General features: G+C 40.4%; 1 protein-coding gene across 3 annotated transcripts in view; it reads right to left on the bottom strand.

Moving 5' to 3' along the window:
- Window positions 1-24,001, bottom strand: part of pxk (PX domain containing serine/threonine kinase) — an 85,623-nt gene that overhangs the window by 38,888 nt on the left and 22,734 nt on the right. For all 3 annotated transcript variants that reach the window (XR_005943462.1, XM_041190885.1, XM_041190886.1), the window contains 7 exons: window positions 22,331-22,404; window positions 21,419-21,493; window positions 19,472-19,576; window positions 18,306-18,407; window positions 17,995-18,156; window positions 16,714-16,831; window positions 10,297-10,375 (listed from right to left, as the gene is read on the bottom strand). Coding sequence is in view for 2 of the 3 variants with exons in the window: in XM_041190885.1 (XP_041046819.1) it covers window positions 10,297-10,375; window positions 16,714-16,831; window positions 17,995-18,156; window positions 18,306-18,407; window positions 19,472-19,576; window positions 21,419-21,493; window positions 22,331-22,404 (715 nt within the window). In the remaining variant the exon portion in view is untranslated. The remainder of the gene's footprint in view (window positions 1-10,296; window positions 10,376-16,713; window positions 16,832-17,994; window positions 18,157-18,305; window positions 18,408-19,471; window positions 19,577-21,418; window positions 21,494-22,330; window positions 22,405-24,001) is intronic.

Below are 24,001 nucleotides of genomic sequence, written 5' to 3'. Positions count from 1 at the left end.
GAACCCCCTCCAGCTTATCAGATAGTGGGTAGAGGCAGAAGAAAAGGAAACTTCTCAAGAACGGGGAGAACTCAGGGCGAGATGTCCAGATGCTATAACTGTGGCCGAGTGGGATGCTTTGCAAGGAACTGCCCGAACTCGAGACGAAAGAATGCAGGTCGGGGAGGAAACCAGAGCCTAACCGTGGAAGGGCCGAATAGACCAAGTCCTCGTTGTGATATGATAGAAATACCACCGAGTTCCGGGTTGTACCCCGAACTGCAATGATGGTCTCGGGCCTCTCTGTTATGGGTGTGTGATACGCGGTGGGATGACACAGGGAGACCCCTAGTGAATGGTAGGGTGGAGGCCGCCCTATTACATTCCTTTGGGACACAGGGGGGTCCCACACCACCGTTAACACCACTCAGATCAATGACGTAGATTGGAAAATTCAAAGCAAATTTGTTCTAAGTGGATTCGCAGGGCATACACAAGTAGGAGATGTGAGTGCACCATTGAAAGTCGGTGTGGGAGACATAGCGATAGAGCATTCAGTGGTCCTTATCAAATTACCCAGAGAACAAGAACATATATTAGGGAGTGACTATATGGCCAAAGCGGGACTCTGCTTTGACCCCGTTAATTGTATGATTTGGCAACTGCCTTTGGGCATAGGCAGTATAAATCACACACTCGTCCCGGTGGGGGAATATCAGGATTGGATATGCATGATCGGGGAAATGTGGATGGAACCAGGAGAAATGAGTGACGATTGTGAAGTACAACAAATTATCGCACAAAACTCAATAGTATTTGCCCAACATAAGCATGATTGTGGGAAATGACCGGGAGTGTGTGTATACAAGGTCCAGATCTCAAACCACAAAAGCAGTACGGTTTCCCAAAACAAGCAGAAGAAGAGAAAGGGAAGGTGATACAGAGTCTGCTGCAGCAAGGGATAATAAGACCAATAGCTTCTACTAACAATGCGCCTATTTGACTGGTGAGGAAACCTGATGGTAGCTGGCGATAGACTACAGAGAATTAAATAAAGTCACCCCGTTAACAGCCCTTACTGTAGCAACTAGCCCAGAGACAGCAGTTTGACAAAATGAGGATGCGCAGTAGTTTATAGTTTTGGACATAAGTAACGGTTTTTGGTCTATTCCACTGGAGAAAGAATGTCAATATAAATTCACGTTTACTTTCCAAGGACAGCAATATGCATGGACTGCCCTGCCGCAGGGATTTCACAATTCCCTGTCCATATTTCACCAACGGCTGAGGGAAGGGTTAAAAGGATTCTCGAGGCCTGAATGTCTAGTGTAGTATGTAGACGACTTACTCCTACAAACTAAAGCCAAAAAGGAACATTATCAACTGCTACAAAAACAGAAACAGAAATACCTGGAAAAACTCAGCAGATCTGGCAGCATCGGCGGAGAAGAGCACAGTTGACGTTTAGAGTCCTCATGACCCTTCATGTATCAACTGCTAAATGAATTACTGCAGTTGTTACATGACTTGGGATTAAAGATTAACCCTAAAAACGCGCAGATCAGGAAACAAAAAGTTACTTATTTGGGAATGATTCTGACACCGGGGAAGAGGGACATTGACAAGCGATGGATAGAGACGGTTGGCAGACTCCCTGTTCTGCGGGATGTAAAAGGGTTAAGGTCCTTCTTGGGCTTGATGGGATATCGCAGGGACCACATTGATGGATTCGCCACAAAAGCAGCCCCACTAATGGAATTATTAAAAAAGAATGTGGCCTGGGAGCGGAAAACAGAACACACCCAGGCCATGACCGCTCCAAAGCAAGCACTAGTTGCCGTGCCTGCTCTGAAAACCCCAAATCCAACTGAGCAGATTTCATTGTAGGTGGCTACCACAGACACCACCCTTTTGGCAGTTGTATTACAGGAGACACACGGGAAATTACGACCAGTAGCGTACGCCTCACGCATGCTCTCACCAGTAGAGCAGGGGTATACAGTATGCGAAAAACACTTGCTAGCTGTCTTTTGGGCAGTGCAGCATTTTACCTATATGGTGGGACTAAACTCACCTACAATATTAACAGAACACACCCCTGTACAGCTACTGTTAGACGGAAGGATTAAGGATGGTGCAGTTAGCCAAAATAGAATCGCTAGATGGACATTGTTGCTGCAAGAGAGAAATGTAACCGTAAAGGGGGGTAAAAACCATCACTATGTGAGCAGATAACTTAGTTTATCAGGGAGAAAACCATGAGTGTCAATTGATGATAGCAAATAACCCCGAGGGCCCATATGTATCAAAGGAAAAGGGAGGGAGTAAGACGGGGCCTGAAAGTAGAAAAACAAAGGAAACAGGAAAGGAAGAACCCTATTTTAAAATTTTTGTGGATGGCTCTTCATCAGTACAGGATGGGGAAAGGAGAACTGGCTGTGGGATATACATAGAGGATGACACGGACAGGAAAGATTTAGTGCGGCTTTGAAATTACCTAAAACCATGAGTGGACAGGCAGCAGAACTAGCAGCCGTCCCATACGTGGTTGGCCACCCAGAATACTTTCCGCCTAGATCAGTCAGATACTCTGAGAGCATGTATGTCTGTAATAGCCTCACAGAACATTTGCCCCTATGGGAAACAAGAGGACTTGTCTCAGCGGATGGAAGGCCCCTTCCTTTGGCCCCGCTATTATGGTACATCTTTGAAGAAGCACAGGGGAAAGGAGTTGGAGTCACAAAAGTGAAAGCTCATTCAAAACTATCTCCTGAAGGGAACAGGAAAGCTAATGAACTAGCAAAACGAGGTGCTGTAAGTGGACAGGAATGGCAGCCACCGATTGGGGAAATAAGGCACCAGAAAGAGAAGCAGGTCAAAGTAATGGATATAACGGAGGAGCAAAAGAAAGATGGAGAATTGAAAAAACTAATAGAAGGAGCAGAGTCAGAAACATATAAAAAGGTATGAGGGGGTCATATTCAAGACGGAGTGGTTTTATGTGAGGGAAAATTTATGGTGCCAGAGGGGGGACGAAACCAAATTATCCACTGGTACCATGACTTATGGGGACATAAAGGGATGGAGAGCACCCTGGATCAGATAAAGGTGGTGTGCTGGTGGCCCGGAATGAAAGGTGACGTGGAACACTATGTTAAGAATTGTTTGATCTGTACACAGCACAACCCCGATAAAAATGTTAGGAAAGGGGCCCTCCGACATATTAGACCATAGAAGGACCTTAGACTAATTTACAGATAAACTATGTAGGACCCCTTCTCCCCACTCCAGGAGAATATAAGTATATTCTAGTAATAATGGATACCTTCACTAAATGGGTGGAAGCTTTTCCGACCAGAACAAACACAGCCAAAATTACTGCGAAAATTCTATTAGAGAAGGTGTTTACCCATTGGGGTTTACCCCGAAGCATAGAATCAGATCAGGGAACACTTTTTACAGCCCAAGTAACGCAAAACGTTATGACCCTTTTTGGGGTCAGACGGAGATTCCACATACCCTATAGACCACAGTCTAGTGGAATTGTGGAAAGAATGAATCGGACATTGAAAAACATGATAGCCAAAATGGTGCAGCAGCACAAGACAACCTGGCAGGTTGTTCTGCCCTATGTGCTGATGATAATCAGGAATACCATGGCTTCATCAACAGGCTACACTCCTTATAGACTCATGACAGGAAGGGACATGAGGGGAACAGAGGGGTTGGTAGGTTTGGATTTGTCCGAACCCGAGGTAGACCACTTTATATCAGAAAAAAGGGTACAACAACTAGTAGAAATGGTAAAAGAAGCAAATTATGTAGCTGCTCACCGACAGTGAAAGAAGAAACAGCAAAGCAAGGCTTATTTCGACACAAAAGCTAGCCCAATAGAGCTGAGCCCCGGACAAAGAGTAATGATTAGAATAAATCATCCCATCTCATTCTTGAGTCCAAAGTTTGCTGGCCCCTATGAGATAGTAGATAAAGCTAGCCCATTTGTATACAAGATATTAATGACACCAGATAAGAGTGGCTGGTATCATATTAATCAGCTAAAGTTAGTGGGAGAAAAACAAGATAATCACCATTGGCATGTGCTGCTTGATGTTCCGAATCTCGAAGGTCAGGGAGATCAAGAACAGGACCAGCTACAGATCAAAGAGGAGGTGACTGAAAACAAATTTGATACTGTCTGTTCACATGCAAAGGTGAATCCAGGGAAAAAACGAAAGAAAAATAAAACAAAGAGGGGGAATAAGTGGGTTAGGAGAAACGGATGATTAGAATCTGAAACAAATTGGGAACAGGATATGGACAGTCTGGCTCAGTATATGGAGAGACTGGACTTAAAATAGTACTCAAAAGAAACTAAATAAGAATAGAAATTACATTTGTTCATTACAGGTCCAGCCTAACATGAAGGGGGTAATGCATTTTGTTGCTATCGGATTGACCATCATCAAAACTGCGGTTGAACCTGCCTCGGAGCCGTCACAACTAATGAATGTACCTGAAGCAGAGTCTAAGGAGGAGGGATATTCCGAGACCAGGAATAACTTTGCTCTGCAGAATAAGACAGTCCGAACCAACAAAGGGAAAAGAGAGGACTTAAATTTGTATTATACGGGAATGGATGGGTTAACGTGTGCAGGAAAAACTTTGGGTATACCGGAGGGAGTGGGAGTATAGTTTTCATGCAACAAAGTTCTAGAGGTGACATTGTCAGTAATCCCAGAGGGAAAAATCATTAGTCAATTTTTGGGTCCCTTTATTGAGCGACCATCAGGGAGCAACGGTCGAGGTAAAATTATGGTCCACTGGGACCACACCTATGTGAATATTGACTGGGGTAGCAACTCATACCAGAGTTGTCCATTCTGCCTATTAACAGCCAGTCCTTTTTACAATACGCCCTTGTGGGACAAACATATTACATAGCCACAGTGGCTACGAACTATAGCAAAGAATGGAAACTGCCCTCTGGAAGGACACAATGTAGCCATTAACAATGTGACCTTAGACCTGGTTAGCAGTGGACAAGTTCTGCCTAAGCCAATAATGAGGATGGTAATAGATGAAAACCTCACAGTCCAAAGTACCGATATAGACCAAGATCTGCAGAAATATGTTCCTACTGAACTACCACCTATTCCGCACCTGACTGCAGATTGGACGCAAATAGCAGAGGAAGCCAATGAGATAATTCATCAATGGACTAAACATTCTAAATAATTAGAACTCATGCTGATAAAGCAGAGGAACTGCTACGGGATCCCAGGTTCTGGAATAAGTTTTGGAATTGGGGATCTAATGTTCAAATATCCCTGGGTCAGGATTTTATCACATGCTGCTGTAGTTGTGATCATAGGTGCTTTAATACTTGTCATATTCAACATATATCAGCTTAGAAGGTGGAAAATTGAAATTTTGCACCGATTGAATGTTAGCGCTATAATGAAACAGATAAAACGATTATCAATATAAGGACACTGTGTGAAGTATATTTTATATACGCTTCTCTTTTATATTTTTATATAACCATATGATTTCGCAGATGTAACGTGCCCATTGGGGGACAATGACAACCTCAGGAGTGGTACACAGAAAGGGAGAATAATGATCCTAAGATAAGTATCTCTGGATCAAAAAGGAGGGGAGATGTGCTGCAGTTGAACGGCTGACACAGGCAAAAGCAACTTTTGACCTGAAGTAACCTGAGCTCAGTTACTGGCCTGAGCAACTTTTGAAACCTGAGACCAGTCACTGGGCTGAACTGGCTAGAACCGGTTTTGAAATAGCTGAGTGTCTTGAAGACAAAGGAAATGTGATGAATCCTTATTTAGGAAAGGAGGAATGAGGTGATACTGCAAGTCTTGGAACAGAGCCAATGAGAATATGCCACAGAACAGGCAAGCAGGCCTAAACTAACGGGAAGAGAAACGATTCAGTATAATACTGGAAGGATTTCAGGCGTGGAGCAGTGAGACTTGGAGACCAACCATCACAGAAGCAGAAGCAGAAGAACTTACGTCAGTTCAGAGACGCAAGAGAGAGGGAACGGAACGCCTGGCCAGCGTCAGCTCTCCTTTTCGGATATTAGCTTTTATATTCTGTGACCACTCAGGGATTGTCAGAGAAACCTAGTGGGTGTGCGTTTAGATCCTAGTTTTGGGTATAAAACTGTATAACCTGCTGTAAACTGCATGTCTATATTTAACCAGACGTATAAGCTATATGTAGATGATCTAACAACGTGAATAAAGCGATTTTAGAGTTAAGAGAATTGACTCTTCTCTGTGTACTAAGCCAATAACCGTTACCAGTGATCTCCGGGAACAAGTCAATTCTGGGAGAGGGATGGTGCCAGGAGCAGCACCTAAAAGAGATGTCAACCCGGTGAAGCTACAACATAGGACTACTTTCCATGTAACAAAAGCAGCATGCGATAGACAGAGCTAAGCGATCCCACAACCAATGGATCAGATCTAAGCTATTCAGTCCTGCCACATCCAATCATAAATGGTAGTGGACAATTAAACAACTCGCTGGAGGAGCAGGCTCCACAAATACCTCCATTCTCAATGACGCGAGCGCCCAGCACATCAGTGTAAAAGACAAGGATGAAACGTTTGCAACAATATTCAGCTCGAAGTGCCGAGTGGATGATCCATCTCGGCCTCCTCCTGAGGGTCCCAACATCACAAATGCCAATATCATGCCAATGTTTTATCATCATTTCAAGGGCCTTACTTAGTTTTGACGGTGAAAATGTGCACAAAAGCATTATGACCAGTGCTGTCAGAATGGATACAGAGCATAGAAAGCACTGGAAGAGCAGATGACTAGGCACTGGGTCAGAGAGTGAGAGTTGAAAGCAAAACCATAAAAAGCTGAGACAGCACTATCCCTGCTCACAGTGCTAAAGTGCATTGACTATGAAGCACTGCTATAATAGGAAGATCACGAGTTCAGACACATGCTCAGCATTGCACAGAAACTAAAATCAATGCACAGTTAAGTACCTTGGTAGCATACAAACAACAACTCACACACTAATTTCTGTTTGAAATCACCTCCACCACCAAAATATTAAAAACAAAAAGAACAGAGTGAACTACAAAAAAGACATAATTAGTGCAACTTTATTCTAAGTAGAAGAGAAAATACCAAATTTGTTTGCCTTTTCTAATTACATTGCTTTAATGCTTTTCGTTAAATAAATGTATGTCAAATAATGTTAAATGTCAATTAAAATGAATTATATCTTGCAGTTCAGTACAATTGGTTTTCTGTAAAATACAAGTGCTGCTCAGAAGCTTCCAGATTTTTACAAAATGCAGGCACTATTACATTAGTAGCAGTAATGTTCCCCCTAAATTATGCATCAGCACAACAACCCAAAGGTTCCTGTACAGATCATGTACAAGTCAGCCCCTTCAACTGGGTGTGTGCTGCTGCACAAAAAATTTAAAGTGACCACACACTTAAACAAATTGCCTGTGCACGCAAAAAAAAGAGGGAACACTGGTAGGAATGATCACCACACAATCCTTGTGGAGACCAAGTCCCATCTTCATATTGAGGATACCCTCGATCGTGTTATGTGGCACTACCACCATGTTAAATGGGATAGATTTCGAGCAGATCTAGCAACTCAAAACTTGGCATCCATGGGGCACTGTGAGCCATCAACAGCATCAGTATTGTATATAACCACAATCTGTAACTTCATGGCCAAGATATCCCTCACTCTACCATTACTACCAAGCTGGGGGAACAACCCTTGTTCAATAAAGAATTCATGTGAGCATGCCAGGAGCAGCACCTAAAAAAGATGTCAACCCAGTGAAGCTACAACATAGGACTACTTCCATATAACAGAAGCAGCATACGATAGACAGAGCTAAGCAATCCCACAACCAACGGATCAGATCTAAGCTATTCAGTCCTGCCACACCCAGTCATAAATGGTGGTGGACAACTCACTGGAGGAGCAGGCTATACAAATACCTCCATCCTCAATGACGCGAGCACCCAGCAAATCAGTGCAAAAGACTAGGCTGAAACGTTTGCAACAATAATCAGCTCAAAGTGCCGAGTGGATGATCCATCTCGGCCTCCTTCTGAGGTTCCCAACATCACAGATGCCAATATTCAGCCAATGTGGTTTACTCCATATAATATCAAGAAATGGCTGAAAGCACTGGATACTGCAAAGGCTATGGGCCCTGACAACATTCAGGCAATAGTACTGAAGACTTGTGCTCCAGAACAAGCTGCACCCCTAGCAAAGCTGTTCCAGTACAGTTAGAACACTGGCATCTACCTGGCAATGTGGAAAATTGCCCAGGTATGGCCTGTCCACAAAAAGCAGGACAAATCCAACCCAGCCAATTACCGCCCCAACAGTCTACTCTCGATCATTGGCAAAGCGATGGAAAGTGTCAATGGCAGTGCTAACAGCAGCACTTACTGAGCAATAACCTCCTCACTGATGCTCAGTTTGGGTTCTGCCAGAGCCACTCAGCTTCTGACATCATTAAGTCTTGGATAAAAGAGCTGAATTGAAGATATGAGGTGAGAGTGACTGCCCTTGGCATCAAGGCAGCATTTGACCGAGTGTGGCATCAAGGAGCCCTAGCAAAACTGAAGTCATTGGAAATTAGGGAGAAAATTCTCCACTGGTTGGACTCATACCTAGCACAAAGGAAGATGTTTTTGGCTGTTGGAGGTCAATCATCTCAATCCCAGGACATCACTCTAGAAGTTCCTCAGGATAGCATCCTAGGCCTAACCACCTTTAGCTGCTTCAACAATGGCTTTCCCTCCATATAAGGTCAGATGTGAGGATGTTTGCACAATATTCAGCACCATTCGTGATTCCTCAGATGCTGAAACAATCTGTGTTCTTATGCAAGACCAGGACAAGATTCAGGCTTGGGGTGAAAAGTGACAAGAAACATTTGTGCCACAGAAGTGCCAGGCAATGATAATCTCCAAAAATAAAGAATCTAACCATCACCCCATGACATTCAATGACAGTAACACTGCTGAAACCCCCACTATCAACATCCTGGGGGTTATCATTGACCAGAAACTGAACTGTACCAGCAATATAAATACTGTGGCTACAAGAGGTCAGAGGCTGGGAATTCTGAGGCGAGTAACTCACCTCTTGACTTCCCAAAGCCTGTCCATCATCTAAAAAGTACAAGTCAAGAGGGTGATGGAATACTCTTGCCTGGATGAGTGCAGCTTCAACAACCCTCAAGAGGCTTGACACTGTCCAGGACAAAGCAGACCGCTTGATTGGCACCCACCACCTTCAACATTCACTCCATCACGACACACAATGGCAGCAGTGTGTTCCACTATAGATGCACTACAGCAACTCTCAAAGGCTCCTTTGACAGCACCTTCCAAACCCGTGATCTCTACCATCTAGAAGGACAAGGGCAAGAGATCCATGGGAACATCACCACTTGCAAGTTCCCCTCCAAGCCACACACCATCCTGACTATATTGCCGTCCCTTTACTGTTGTTGGGTCAAAATCCTGGAACCCACTTCCTAACAGCACAGTGGGTGTTCCTACAATACATGGACTGCAGCAGTTCAAGAAGGCAGCACACCACCACAGTCTCAAGGGGCACACCGTCACCTTCTCAAGGACAATTAGGGGTGGGCAACAAATGCTGGCCTGGCCAGCAACACATCCCATAAACAAATTCAAAATATATAATTACAGTCAATCCCAAGCAATGTTTTCAGGATACTTAAAAACACAGCAGTGCAGGATAGGTCTATATCCATAATTCTTCATATTGTGAGCTCCTCATTTTGATCACGTCCTACTGCTTCACTGCAGTCCTTTGAATTCTATTGGACAGCAATACTCTCAACTCAACAGCTGGGACGGGTATGAATTGAGGTCCAGGGACATACTGATCAATAGTCTGTCAAAGTGGTGACCACAAATACCTTCATAATGATGTAATAGATTGTGCATTTCTGTGACAGCTTGAGTACATGTACTTTGTTTCAAGGGCAGTACTGCATTTATTTTTGTTATTAATTTGTGCTGTGATTATCAAACTGGTCTATATATGGTTTATACTTGCTTGTTTTGTACATACAGACAATTCTTATGTTCAGAATAGTTCAATGTATAAATTTCCAAAATAACATTAACCAACAAAGCAAATCCTTGACCAAACAACTCTTATTTTATCATGCACGTATAAAGATAAAAAATAATTGCTGGATTGCAAATTTCCTAAAGCAGAAAGATTAAATCATATGGTTTTCCACTTACGGTGTCTCCAGCAGCTGGGCAATTGTTGGCATGCTTATTTTCCAGGCATCTGCAGAAAGGATAGACTGCAACACAGATACTGTAAAGAAAAGAAAATTCAGGTTCCATTCTTAAGAATCATCCTGCTTCTTGCACACTTTTGATTTAGTCAAACCAATCAACAAAACCGAAATTTAAAAAGCGTGCAACTAAAAAACTTACGTAAATTAATACTTCATCTATAAAGGAAATCAGAAATAATCAACAAAAATGGACAATTCAGTATAATACAGAATCATAGAAATTACAGTGCAAAAAAGCCATATTGCTCCTCACATCAGTGCCGGTGCTACCTCTTCAAATGCTGTTTTCTTATCCTGCCTTCAAAAAGATTACAGAGGCATGATAGAAAGGCATGAATATCCAGCTCAAGTGGGTATAAGCAGATACTGGACAATAAAAGCCTACTCTGGCATGCATGAGAAGATCCATTAACTAGACTGACAGAACCGAGCACCAACATGGTATCAACAACACGCCCAAATTTATAACACCATCACACAGGTTGAACCAGTACTGAACTGACAAGCTCTTTAGAATACAAACATTAACATTACATTTGAATAATTGCTCAGTGGATAAATGCATTGTTTCATCCGGGCCCCAAGACCAATAATCCTTGAGTAGAGTTGTGTTAATTATCTCAGCTGGAATAGCAACAAAGCTGATACAATACAAAAACAGAATTACCTGGAAATACTCAGCAGGTCTGGCAGCATCGGTGGAGAAGGACTCGAAACGTCAACTATTTTCTTCTCCGCCGATGCTGCCAGACCTGCTGAGTTTTTCCAGGTAATTCTGTTTTTGTTTTGGATTTCCAGCATCCGCAGTTTTTTGTTTTTAAGCTGATACAATAGTCTGAGTTTTCCCAAGCTGGGAAGGAGAAAATATTTGATAGTGGCTTTGCCCTTGATCATTAACTAAGGATTCTCCAGTTCAAATTGGCTATGTGAATATCAGATGAAGAAAGGGTCAGAACCAACAGTTAAATAGTTTGATGATATTCGCTGTATAAGGATACAAATGAATATAGGCTGTACCCCTGAATAAGTCACAGCCTCGAGGTAAGGAGCAGAATGGTGGAAACAGGAGGATAAGGAAAAAAATATGTAATTCAAATACTTATGAAAACCCCCAAATTACAGTAATAGCCATGTCTTTGAAAATTTTAGAACATTTAAAGACTGCTGTTAAAATCTACTTAACTGCAGCTACAAACTCAGCTGCTACGACACTTTAAGTTCACAATGACTGCCAATGAAGTTCATCCAAAGTAAGTGCTCTTTTTAGTTACTTGCCCTGAAAAACCCTGCTTTAAGAATAACAAAATTGCTAAATCAAGGTATTGTGACAGAAAACAAATATGAACTGTACCAAAACTATATCTCATTTAGTTCTATATTCAGACTACACCAAGTGAACAACATATAGAATGAGAAATTGTCCCAGTTGCCATACTCACTCAAATAAACACAGAATACCATGTGGGCAGAAATCTGCCATCCTATGTAAATATAACATATACTCAAGCCCTATAATACACAGCAAAGTTGAATTTTGACCTAGCAACTATAATGGAGTAACAATAATGCCCAAGTTATAATGGTCAATGACTTGGAAGGAAACTTCCCATGCATCTGCTGCCCTGGTCCACCTAGGCGGTGGAAGGTACAGGATTGGGAAATATTGCCAAAGAAGCCTTGGCAAATTACTACAGTACATCTGTAGATAGTACACAACAGCCATGTTACACCAATGGTCGAGCGGGTGGAAGTTACAACTGGACAGTATGCACACATCCCCACCCTCAACAATATCCACTGACATGTTTCACTGGGTCTCCTCAGTGCCATATTGAAATCAAGTGCTGTCTTGATGTCAAGAACTGTTACTTTCACCTCTCCTCTGGAATTCAGCTTTTGCATCCATGATTAATGAGATCTTGAATAGTGAGAGGCCAAAGAAGAATGCTTGGGATTTCCTAAGTTATGTGTTAGAATCAGTTTTTTTTTTAAAATGCCATAAGTTCACCTTGGAACTGTCAGCAAGCAGGCCTCTTCCAAGAAATCACCTGATATTTACAGTACTTGAAGGTCTGGTTGGTTGTTTTGAACAGCAATTACTTTAATTGATGGGGAAAAAAACTAAAAAGGCAAAGTTTGGAGATGGAAATCACATGGGAGAGAAAAAAAAACTTAAGTAGTGAACCTGCTGGTTTTGAAAGCAGTCTTGTTGGGGAACAAGCTGAGGAAGGAAGGTTACACCCTAACTATCTCTCTCTCTACCTTGCCTAAAATTGTGTGTGGCTATCAATCTATAGCTAGAGAACATTCATCTGAGTGTAACTAGTCTGCATTTGGACCTGCGAAGCTGAGAATAGTTGGTGAGGACTTCCAGAAGTCCACCGGGACAGCAGCCTGTCTTCACGAGGGAACTCCAGGTCGACAGCGGCGAGATTCTGCAAACTTAATCCTTTATTTTAAAACGCCCATCCTCTAATGCCCATTTCTGCAGAGAGACTCTATTCATTTGTACTTTTCTGTGTGTAGATGTGTGTGTGTGTGCTGGGGGAATTCTTAAGGAACAGATAAATAATTATACTTCCCGATTGCAGTTGTGTGTTAACCAGGACTTGCAGCTTTTAAAAAGAAGTTTTGTTTTATAATAAACAATCGTTCTGAGTTTATTGAAAGAAGCCTGGTTGAAGACTCTTATTCTGGGCACCAGCAGGGGAAATAAATGATTGGCTATTTTGGTGAGAGAATTAAACTTTTAAATAATGGTTTGGCCTGCAGAGTAATGGAGCTAAGTCATACACACACCTCCTCCCATCCTGATCATAACATCAGCAATTAATATTTCCTCAGTATTGTTGACATCATCACTGCAAGGGAGATGATTTAACACAAAGCTGACATATAGGTCAGAATTTCCCATCGGCAAGTTGGGGTGGGGCCCACTCGCTAACACGAAACTAACGCTGGATGACGTCCATTTAAATCTTTAGGAAGGCGGGCAGACAGCGAAATCAGCTGTCCAAAACAAAAATAAGAATACCTGGAAAACTCAGCAGGTCTGGCAGCATCTGCGGAGAGGAACACAGTTAACGTTTTTGAGTCCATATGACTATTCAACAGAACTAAGTAAAAATAGAAGAGAGGTGAAATATAAGCTGGTTTTGGAGGGGGGGGTGCAGGTAGAGCGGGATAGAGGGCCAGTGATAGGTGGAGATAGCCAAAAGATGTCATAGACAAAAAGGACAAAGAGGTGTTGAAGGTGGTGATATTATCTAAGGAATGTGCTAATTAAGGGTAGAAAGCAAGACAAGCAAGGTACAGATAGCCCTAGTGGGGGTGAGGTGGGGTGAAGGAATCGAAAAAGGCTAAAAGGTAGAGATAAAACAATGGATGGAAATACATTTAAAAATAATGGAAATAGGTGGGAAAAGAAAAATCTATATAATAATTATTGGGGAAAAAAGGAGGGGGATCGGAAAGGGGTTGGGGATGGAGGAGAGAGTTCATGATCTAAAATTGTTGAACTCAATATTCAGTCCGGAAGGCTGTAAAGTATCTAGCCAGAAGATGAGGTGCTGTTCCTTCAGTTAGCGTTAAGTTCACTGGAACAATGCAGCAGGCCAAGGATGGACATGTGGGCATGAGAAAAGGGTGGAGTGTTGAAATGGCAAGCGACAGGGAGGTCTGGGTTATGCTTGTGGACAGGCAGGTGTTCTGCAAAGCAGTCACCCAGTCTGCGTTTGGTATCTCCAATGTAGAGGAAACTGCATTAGGAGCAACGAATGCAGTAGACTAAACTGAGGGAAATGCAAGTGAAATGTTGCTTCACTTGAAAGGAGTGTTTGGGCCCTTGGACAGTGAGGAGAGGGGAAGTAAAGGGGCAGGTGTTGCACCTTCTGCAGTTGCATGGGAAGGTGCCGTGGGAAGGGGTTGAGGTGTAGGGGGTGATGGAGGAGAGGACCAGGGTGTCCTGGAGGGAACGATCCCTGCTGCTTCATACACCTCAATCTCACGGCACCTTCCCATGCAACCGCAGAAGATGTAACACCTGCCCCTTTACTTCCCCTCTCCTCACCGTCCAAGGGCCCAAACACTCCTTTCAAGTAAAGCAGCATTTCACTTGCACCTCCCTCAATTTAGTCTACTACATTTGTTGTTCCCAATGCAGTTTCCACTACATTGGAGAGACCAAACGCAGACTGGGTGACCGCTTTGCAGAACACCTTCGGTCTGTCCGCAAGCATGACCCAGACCTCCCTGTCGCTTGCCATTTCAACACTCCACCCTTTTCTCATGCCCACATGTCCATCCTTGGCCTGCTGCATTGTTCCTGTAGAGCTCAACGCAAACTGGAGGAACAGCACCTCATCTTCTGACTAGGCACTTTACAGCTATCCGGACTGAATATTGAGTTCAACGATTTTAGATCATGAACTCTCTTCTCCATCCCCACCCCCTTTCCAAGCCCCTCCTTTTTTTCCCCAATAATTATTATATAGATTTTTCTTTTCCCACCTATTTCCATTATTTTTAAATGTATTTCTATCCATTGTTTTATTTCTACCTTTTAGCCTTTTTTGATTCCTTCACCCCACCCCCACTAGAGCTATCTGTACCTTGCTTGTCCTGCTTTCTACCCTTAATTAGCACATTCCTTAGATAATATCACCACCTTCAAAGCCTCTTTGTCCTCTTGTCTATCTCCACCTATCACTGGCCCTCTATCCAGCTCTACTTGTCCCACCCCCCCTTAAACCAGCTTATATTTCACCTCTCTTCTATTTTTACTTAGTTCTGTTGAAGCGTCATACGGACTCAAAACGTTAACTGTGTTCCTCTCCGCAGATGCTGCCAGACCTGCTGAATTTTTGCAGGTATTTTTATTTTTGTTTTGGATTTCCAGCATCTGCAGTTTTTTGCTTTTATGCTGAAATCAGCTGTTCGCTCACTGTCCTGTCAATGGCCAATTGAGGCCATTAACAGGATAATTAAGATAATTAAAAACCCTGCCCAACCAACCTTAAGGTTGGCGGGCAGGCCAGGAGCCCCAGCGGGCTTCTGAAAAAACATGAAATCTCATCCACTGGCAGGATGAGGTTTCATGTCTGTTTTTAAAGAACGTTAATAAAGTTTCTGTGCTTCTTATTAACATGTCCCATCTCGTGTGACATTGTCACATGAGGGGGACATAAAATAGAAAAATTTAAAAATTATTTACAGTTTTTTAGACTGTCAGTAATCTCCCTGAGACAGCACTTAGTCTCAGGGAGCAGTGCACTCTTTCGCACTGAATGCATGTGCGAAAGAGCGCACTTTGACAGTTGGGGAATTCCGTTCCCCCCACCACCCCAGCCGCACAGGAAGCGCATAGTGCTGCCCGCTGGGCGGGCCTTAGTTGGCCCACCCACTTAAAATGGCGGCGAGCCCCATTTCGGCAGAGGGGGTTGGCTGCCCACCCCATCACCAAGCCGGTGGGGCCCGCCCACCCACCAAGGACAAAATTCTGCCCATAAGCTCTCATGTGCTTATGACTATTCTATAATGTATTTTCTTTCTTAACACTGTCACAGGAACTATCAATGATGTCATCAGCATTCAGTTTAAATTTTTAAAAATCAAAACAGAAATGGCAGGCTAAGTGCTGCAGCTACTCTTTGGCTTACACTTTCCTCCCAAACGAATCATAGCTGAAATCACATTCACTACACAACTTCGGCTGGCAAACTTCTCCCGATTACAAGGTAAACAGTCTGTATGCAGTTTGCATTGCTTCTCAGGCAGGGCTGCCTCTAATGAAACTGGGAAAATCATTTTAAGGGAGTTTAGATTCCTCTGGGGCAATAATGCTACCCGATTTGCCAAATGGTATTACACTAGAGTCAGGGTTGCCTGGCAGCAATAGTCTTATAGGATATATACAGCACAAATCTTGAACTACATATGTTACAACCTCATCAACTAGTAAGTTTTGCGAGATAAGAATTAAATCTAATTAATTAAATCAACTAATCCCACTGTCATCAGCATAAAACAATATTTCAAAATGTTTTGACAATTGAAGTGAAACTGATCTTCATTCTGTTAAGGTGATGAAAAGATTCCTCATGCTAGGATAATGGAAGCAAGACAAATTGATGAAGAACCTTGAACAACAGTCTTCCTTCACGTGTATATGCCTGGGAACACTGACAAAGTGAAAAATCACAAAAGCTAATGCTATAATTGAACTCATAAATAATCAAAATTCAAAATTATAAGGGAAAAAATGTGCACAGCTACATCAACTAAGGCATATTAACCAAGCTTGGAAAACATGCTAGTAATAATCAATAAATAAAGATGAGTTTTTAAAAATTCTAACCTATATCAGATGAGGGAGCAGATGGAAAGCTGTCCACTGGCACAGAATCTGGCGGCTTCCCATACGTAATTTCATATAGTAAATGGCCAAAGGAATACACATCAATAGCTTCTGTAGTCTATAAAGTATACATACATACAGAACAAATTTATTATACATGCTGTGATAATCAAACATTGCAATGTGACAATTAAGCATTTCTTTACTTTCTGAAAGATTTGAGCCAAGGACATAACAACAAAGGGACATTATACAGTTGACTGACCCCTTCTTTGTCCTTATTTCTAAGGAAGCAACTTCACCTCTCTTCTCTCCCTAAAACCCCATCCACCATTGTTCCTCTGGACTAATATCTTCACCAGGAAACAAGAGCTTCAAATGTACAGAACTAAAACCTGAACACAAATTTTGCTATTCTATGGGAAACCATCTTCAGCTTACCTGCACACAGAAATCTTTAGATAATTTTGTGAAAAATATTGCCTCAAATATTTTGTAATTACTTTGTATTTTCAAACATCACTTGTAAAACCAACTGTGTCTTTCACAATTGTTATTCAACATAACAAATCACTTTGATGAAAATGCAAAATGGGCAGCAGCGAATCAGCTACCTACTGTCCAAACTACCGAGTTTTCCTATTCATTGATGGAATGATGGCGTGTATAACAGGTAGCTGACTTGTTACTGCCTGCCTTACACATCTCCTGAAGTTGAATTTCAACTCATATCCTCCAAAGTCAATGTTTTAACAACTCATTTGTGAAACTATCCTAATCACTCTCAGAATAGTTAACTAGTATTTTAGTTATTGTGAACTTGGTTGGACATTTGTGTGTGTGAAAGAGCGGATCCAGTCTTTACAACAATAATAGTATTTTTAGGTTTAACCCATTATTATAAGCTGAATTTTAAATTTATTCTAATTTCTATTCCACAACATAGCAATTGTGTATAGTCAGTCAACAACTCAAATATAAAAAAAAAACTAATACCAGTCTTAACTGGCATTCAACTCACCTGCCGTGTGAACCGCATCGGTTCTAATTAGGGACTGCTAGATAAGGCACTTCTTTCCTAAGAGAGGAAAAGCTAAGGCTAACTGTAACATATGAAAGTGCCTTCTTTAGTTAATCTATGTAGCAGTAAGTGTCAAGCAGATTATCACAGCACTTCAACCTCAAGCAAAGTGTGCAAAACGGAGCCAATAGTGGGGAAGGGTGACATCAAACAAAAACAGTAAAAGATAAAAGGTTTGAAAGAATCAAAACATTATTTACATTGATTTTCCTGGACTGCGTATAATAGGGTCTATAATAGCTGGGCAATCCAAGCAACGAGTTTTCTAAATCCAGCAATTTACACGTATCTCCATCAAGCATCACATTTGAAGTGTGAAGATGTCCATATGGAATTCTTTTTTCGTGAAGAAACTTCAATGCCTGGAATTAAAATCAAACTGATCAACATGGTATGCACTTACCAAAACAGAACAAAATATCTTCACAAAAGTCAAGAATTGTTTTAAACGGAATATTAAATATAGTTAATGACTAACAATTTGAAAGAGAGGAAGACAAAGGTGGTTTACCTCAAGTATTTGTCTTCCAAAAGTTTTTATCTGTTGAAGGTCAAGTCCTTGAATTTTCTTAGGGCTGCAGTATTTCTTCATAAAAGGATCTTTTGGTTTAGCCTTTATGCAAAATAAATCATTACTTTTAGCAAAATTACTATTTCTTGGAGATTAATTATCACATTTTGCAATGTTCTGTAAGTGATCCAAAAGACAGACACATTTGGCAGCTTTCTTAGCAAGACAGCAACTGAGCGATTAAGGACTGATCTGCCACAAAGTTAAGGGCCAAACAGTTATTACTGGATATTCTTTGTAACCAAACATAAACCAAATTAGATTGCAATTAGATTGCAACTACTTTAAAACTTTGGTCTAGCAAGATGGAAGATGCTAAAAGTAGCTATACTCTATATTCATAATTATTTAAAATCCAAACTAAATATTTTTATGCAAACAAATTACCAAATAAATTTCTTTCGCTATTTACAAGAGTGCAATGTGCATACTTCAGAACATTCAAATACCTTGGTTGAACAATATGGAGATAAGCAACCTCTATAAATCAAGCAATCAGTAACATTTGAAGAACTACAAGAGTCATAGCTTTTGGCTTTCATTCATCTGACTGAATCACTACTTCAGAGTTTCATCAGTAGACAACGAATGCACAATACTGTGCACAATGCAATCCAAATCAACTGCAATATGGAAATACTGTTCAGTGTGGTCCTCAACTTTGAATGACTCATTATTTATACAATTCTTTTGCACATTAAATATTTTCAGCATGCTATTTTTTGTTTCTAAAGATGTCTTTATTAATCTTCCAGTATAACCTGAAGATGGTTCTCCAGAGATTAACTGATTAATATGGCTGTATTTTCAATAGTTGATGAATTTGAGAATTTCAGGTCCACACACCAGCTCAATTACTGATTAACTTTGCAGCTGAGCAGAACTTCAAATTTAAGCTTGGTCATAGTTTTCTGAAGAAACAAAACAGTCTGAAAGCAATTTCGATGCCATTGCACTGCAATATTTGATACTCTTAGTATCTGTTGGCAGAGGCAAGTTACAAGTATCAATATGGATGTAACATCAAATCCTGCTTGGAAATTTTGCAAAGAAAGATCTGTAAAACAGCTCAGTCTAATTTAATATTTGTATTTGATAGGGCATACCTTGCAGATATAATCTCTTAGTGTCCCTTTTTCATTATACATTCGGATTACAAGTCCTGAAGATTCACTAGCTGTAGCAAAGGTGACAGGGTAGATATACGGGTGCTGGAGGTTAAAATAAAAATCTTTCTCAGACAAGAATTCAACTCACATTTAAACTTTACTAACAGTTTTGTAGTAATAAAAATATCCACTATTGACCCCTGCCCCCAGTGGCTTAATGGTCAAATCAAAGTGTTGAACCACACAGAACAGATGTTCCCAATCTGATCCTTGATCGCAGATACAGACTATCTTACCTAGTAGATGCCAGAAAAATGGTGAGGAGCAGGAGGGAGTTGGGAGGGCAAGAGACACAAAGTTGTTCTTTGGTAGGGTTGTGGGAAGCGGGAGGAGGTTGGATCCACCAGAGTTTCCACCTCTGATTTAGCAACCTAGGAAGCACATATTCACAGATACCAGATGAGAATTGACCTTCACTTTGATGTCCTCAAGATTGAATATTCTACCAATGATTACTAACTAGATTCATCCCTGATAAGGGGAAAAATCACCTGGGAGAATCTGGAAATATTTAAACTAGAACTTCACTTTTTGGTTTTGAAGAAGTCAAACCTTTTGGTCTCACAAATAGTTTACCCAAAGAATTTCAGAAAGGATGATCTTAAATGAGACACTGATCAAAGTCAGTACAATGTGCATACAAAACAACTGGAGGAAACTGGGAAGTGGTGGTATGAGAATAAGATGGTGACCATTCTCACCCAGGCACTTCAGCACAGATGTAACAGCATTCCCTTAAGGTCTCAGGAAGCATGGCAGTGGCATAGCACTATTGTCACTGGACTAGTAATCCAAAGGCACAGGGTAATTCCAATCCCATCATGGCAGATGGTGACATTTAAATTCAATTTTTAAAAAAATCTGGAATTAAAAGTCTAATTATGACCATGATACCAATGTTGGTTGCGGTTAAAAACCCATCCGGTTTACTAATGTCCTTTAGGGAAGGGAAAATCTGCCATCCTTACCTGGTCTGGCCGACATGTGACTTCAGGCCCACAGCAATGTGGTTGACTCTTAAATGCCCTCTGAAATGGCCTAACTAGCCAATCAGAAATCAAGGGCAGTTAGGGATGGGCAATAAATGCTGGTCCCACCTCAGGAACGAATAATTTAAAAAAATTGATTTAGGTATAATATGGGTAGCCAAGATCAGGAGATAGAATCCAGGAGGTGTCTAGAAATGGCTAGTTTAGGCAAAGGCTTTAAAAATGCATTTTCTTCTTCACAGAAGTAACTTTTCATCTAATTAACCAATTTGATATGAAAGGGCCACTGGGAACAGCATTACATTTGTAAACATGTATCCTTACTTTATCTATGTCTTGCTTGCCAAAAGGAATTAAACAATGTTAAACATTGCAACTTGTATGCTGTGGTGTTAACTGTTCAAATTATTCAGTTAAAAAACACTGATAAAACAATTGATAATCTATTGATTATCTTATGAACCGTAGAGGATTCTCTTCAGCAGAACAGATTTCCCTTAGCTGGAAGGATTTTTCTTTTTTTGCCATCTTTCCTTCACTTCTCCATCAATTTGTCAGAAGTATTAGGAAGATTTTCTTTGAATTAGCCAAACCTTCTAGTGATAATTTGCTCTCAAACCCCTCATTCTGTTTTTCTTTTTCCCCCATCTACCCAGTTTGGCAACAATAAGTATTCCACTTAAAACTCACAAGAGTCTTCTGTTTAGCACTGCAGCCAAGATATGGTGAAATTTAACCACTGAAGGCAGTAAACAAATTACCTCTTAACTGAAGGCTTGCATGCATGACAGTTTGATTCTAATGTGTGCGGGTTAATTACAACAGTAGTTATACTATCACAAATTAACTTTGCAGCCTCTGCTTTGCATCGAATTCATTCTGAAAGATTACTTACAGACCAAGAAGATAAAAGCTTCATTGCTGATTGAAGATCTTTATCAGACAGAAACATATCAGGGCCAAGGTCAGCCTGTAAAACAGATCACAAGGCAAATAAAGGTGGAGACCATCGAATCCGTCCTAGCTCACCATCCAGAAAGGCCTAAAAGGCCCCACACAATTAGTCATAGCTTTCAACTGTTTCTCAAATATTTCCATTATTCCTCCAATTGTAACCAATAAGTTCAAACTTGAATAACTATACAAACGTTGAATAAAAGTCAAAATTTCCACTTTAAAAAAAAAATCAACCTACTGAACAGACCCATAAGTATGTCAAGATTCTAATATTAGTATGGAAAACCTTATATCTAAGCACACTTCAACCATCAACTTTTCCATTATAAATTCTCATGTGTGCGTTTTTACTAGAAACTGACAATGCCAGCTTGTCATGCTGTGATTAAACTGTCCAAAATGAATTCCCATTGCTGTTTAGGAAATTTTAAAGACAATGTAGATATAGCCCAATAAAACATTGAAGTGTCTGAATAATTTTTAATTATAATAAAATCTTTACCCGTTACACATCAATTCTTGACCATCCAGTGCAATTTTCACACTACAGGCCCTTTATACCTTTTGTTAAAATCAGGGAGAACTTGCATGGAGTTTTTTTAAATTATTGGCTAATTGTTCAATTAAACACTTTAAAAGTGGAAAAGCCAGACAGTATCAATCCACAACTACCAACACTCTAGCTGTTTCACACAAAGGAACTTTGCTAATGAACCTTATATGAGCATTCAGTTCAAACACCAGTTCCTTTGCATGTTATGTTCAAGACACCAATACACAAAATATGCTACAGTGGAGTGAAATTAATAAAATTACTATAAGTATCTCAGTCACCTGAAGTCAGACTTACCCAACTTAATACCTGCCGTTCTTTGGGTTGATCCTTACTTTTTATTAAAAGATGCCGTTTTCTTAATCTCCAACCTTGGGAAAAAACAATTAATGCTCTAGGTTTTCTCCTATTTGAAGTGATCACTATCTTCAATGAATCATCCACAAAAATTGTATAAATGGTAATGAAAACATTATTGTAATCATATTATCCACAGTACAATACAATTTCTAAAACTGCACAGCCACAATCCAAAAGTACTACATTCCAAACCTTTCTCCAAAACTACAGTATTTTCCATAATTACATTCCACCAAAATTAACTCCATTCAATCACAATGCAGCCAAAAAAATTACAAGGTAGATATAACAAATTATTCAGGTTCAAACTGAGTATGCTTTATTAAATGTGAATTCAGAAGCGGGTGAATCAATGTGTGTTCTTTGATATCAAATGAAGAAGAGATTATCTGCAAAAACCTGGTTTCAAAGACCAGCATAATTGTCTACGTATTCACTCAAGAAGTGGTTAACACCAGTCAAGAATTTCACACTTTAAATACATGTCATACAAAAGGTTGCCAGTGAATACAGGACAAAAGGACTTCTGTTGGACCAGGGAAAATTTTTGCAATCCTGTTAAAATTCTCTTAGAATATTTACAATAACCAAAATGAAAAAGTTAATTATAAAATTATTTTTAAAAAAAGAAAACACCCTATTAATCCTACAATAATTCTTAAACTACACCCCTCATTATTCAGCTGTGGCAGGAATTCAAAAACCTTCTAAAAATTAATATTGATGGTCTCTTACATTGCTCATAAGCATGTCTCATGTGGCTAGCAGGATGAAAGTTAGTGTGAAGCTTAGGGCAAAAACAAACGATGCACGGAGATTTGCAATGGGGCGAGGTTTCATGGGCAACATTGCGATAAGAAAGAAAACTTAATTAAATAACATTAAATTTGGGAATGAAGCACAGCAGATCTTAGAAGTAGAGTGCGGCCATAGATGGTTGAGTGTGGACTCTATAGTCAATTCCAAGATTTGTAGAAGCCCAAGCATCTGTACACGTTGTGTTTGCAAATAGAATTACACGTCTTTTCAGCTAATCTCTTTGCTATTTCATACCAAAGAGCACACAACAATCTCAGAATTTACATTTAATAGAATGCTATTATCTTCATCTTGGATTGTTTTAACCCTATAATGCGATTATTTTTAAGGAATGCAATTTGTACAGAATATTAAAGTTGGGAACAAAGCTTTAGCATTAGTGAATAACCAAAGCAGAAAATCATTTGAGGGGAAAAGCCGCATAGATTTCATCAAACAAAAAACTGATGTAAAATTCACAATTAACATTAAATTGATGCACAGGGGTATGATAAGCACAAAAAAAAATGATAAATGTTTACCATCACCAGGGCTCATCCCCCTGAATGATGAGATAAAAGTTTTCTTTTTGCCAGTTGTTAAGTTCCCATGTGAAACAAACTGGGGAAGTCTCAACCCACAACTATAATCAAGAAACTACTTACAATTCAATACTAATCAGAAAGGCTACGAGTAAAAGAAAAATGTCATTGCAGCTGGGGATAAGTAGAAGAACAGAGCCAGAGAAGAACAGAGAAATGCTGACACCAAATCTACAAATCTGTCTGGATATACAGGAAACAAGTGAAA

This window comes from Carcharodon carcharias, chromosome 7, assembly GCF_017639515.1.
Source record: "Carcharodon carcharias isolate sCarCar2 chromosome 7, sCarCar2.pri, whole genome shotgun sequence".
NCBI classification, from domain to species: Eukaryota; Metazoa; Chordata; class Chondrichthyes; order Lamniformes; family Lamnidae; genus Carcharodon; species Carcharodon carcharias.
Note: the sequence above shows the minus strand (reverse complement) of the source record. Positions and strands in the feature narration are given on the sequence as shown.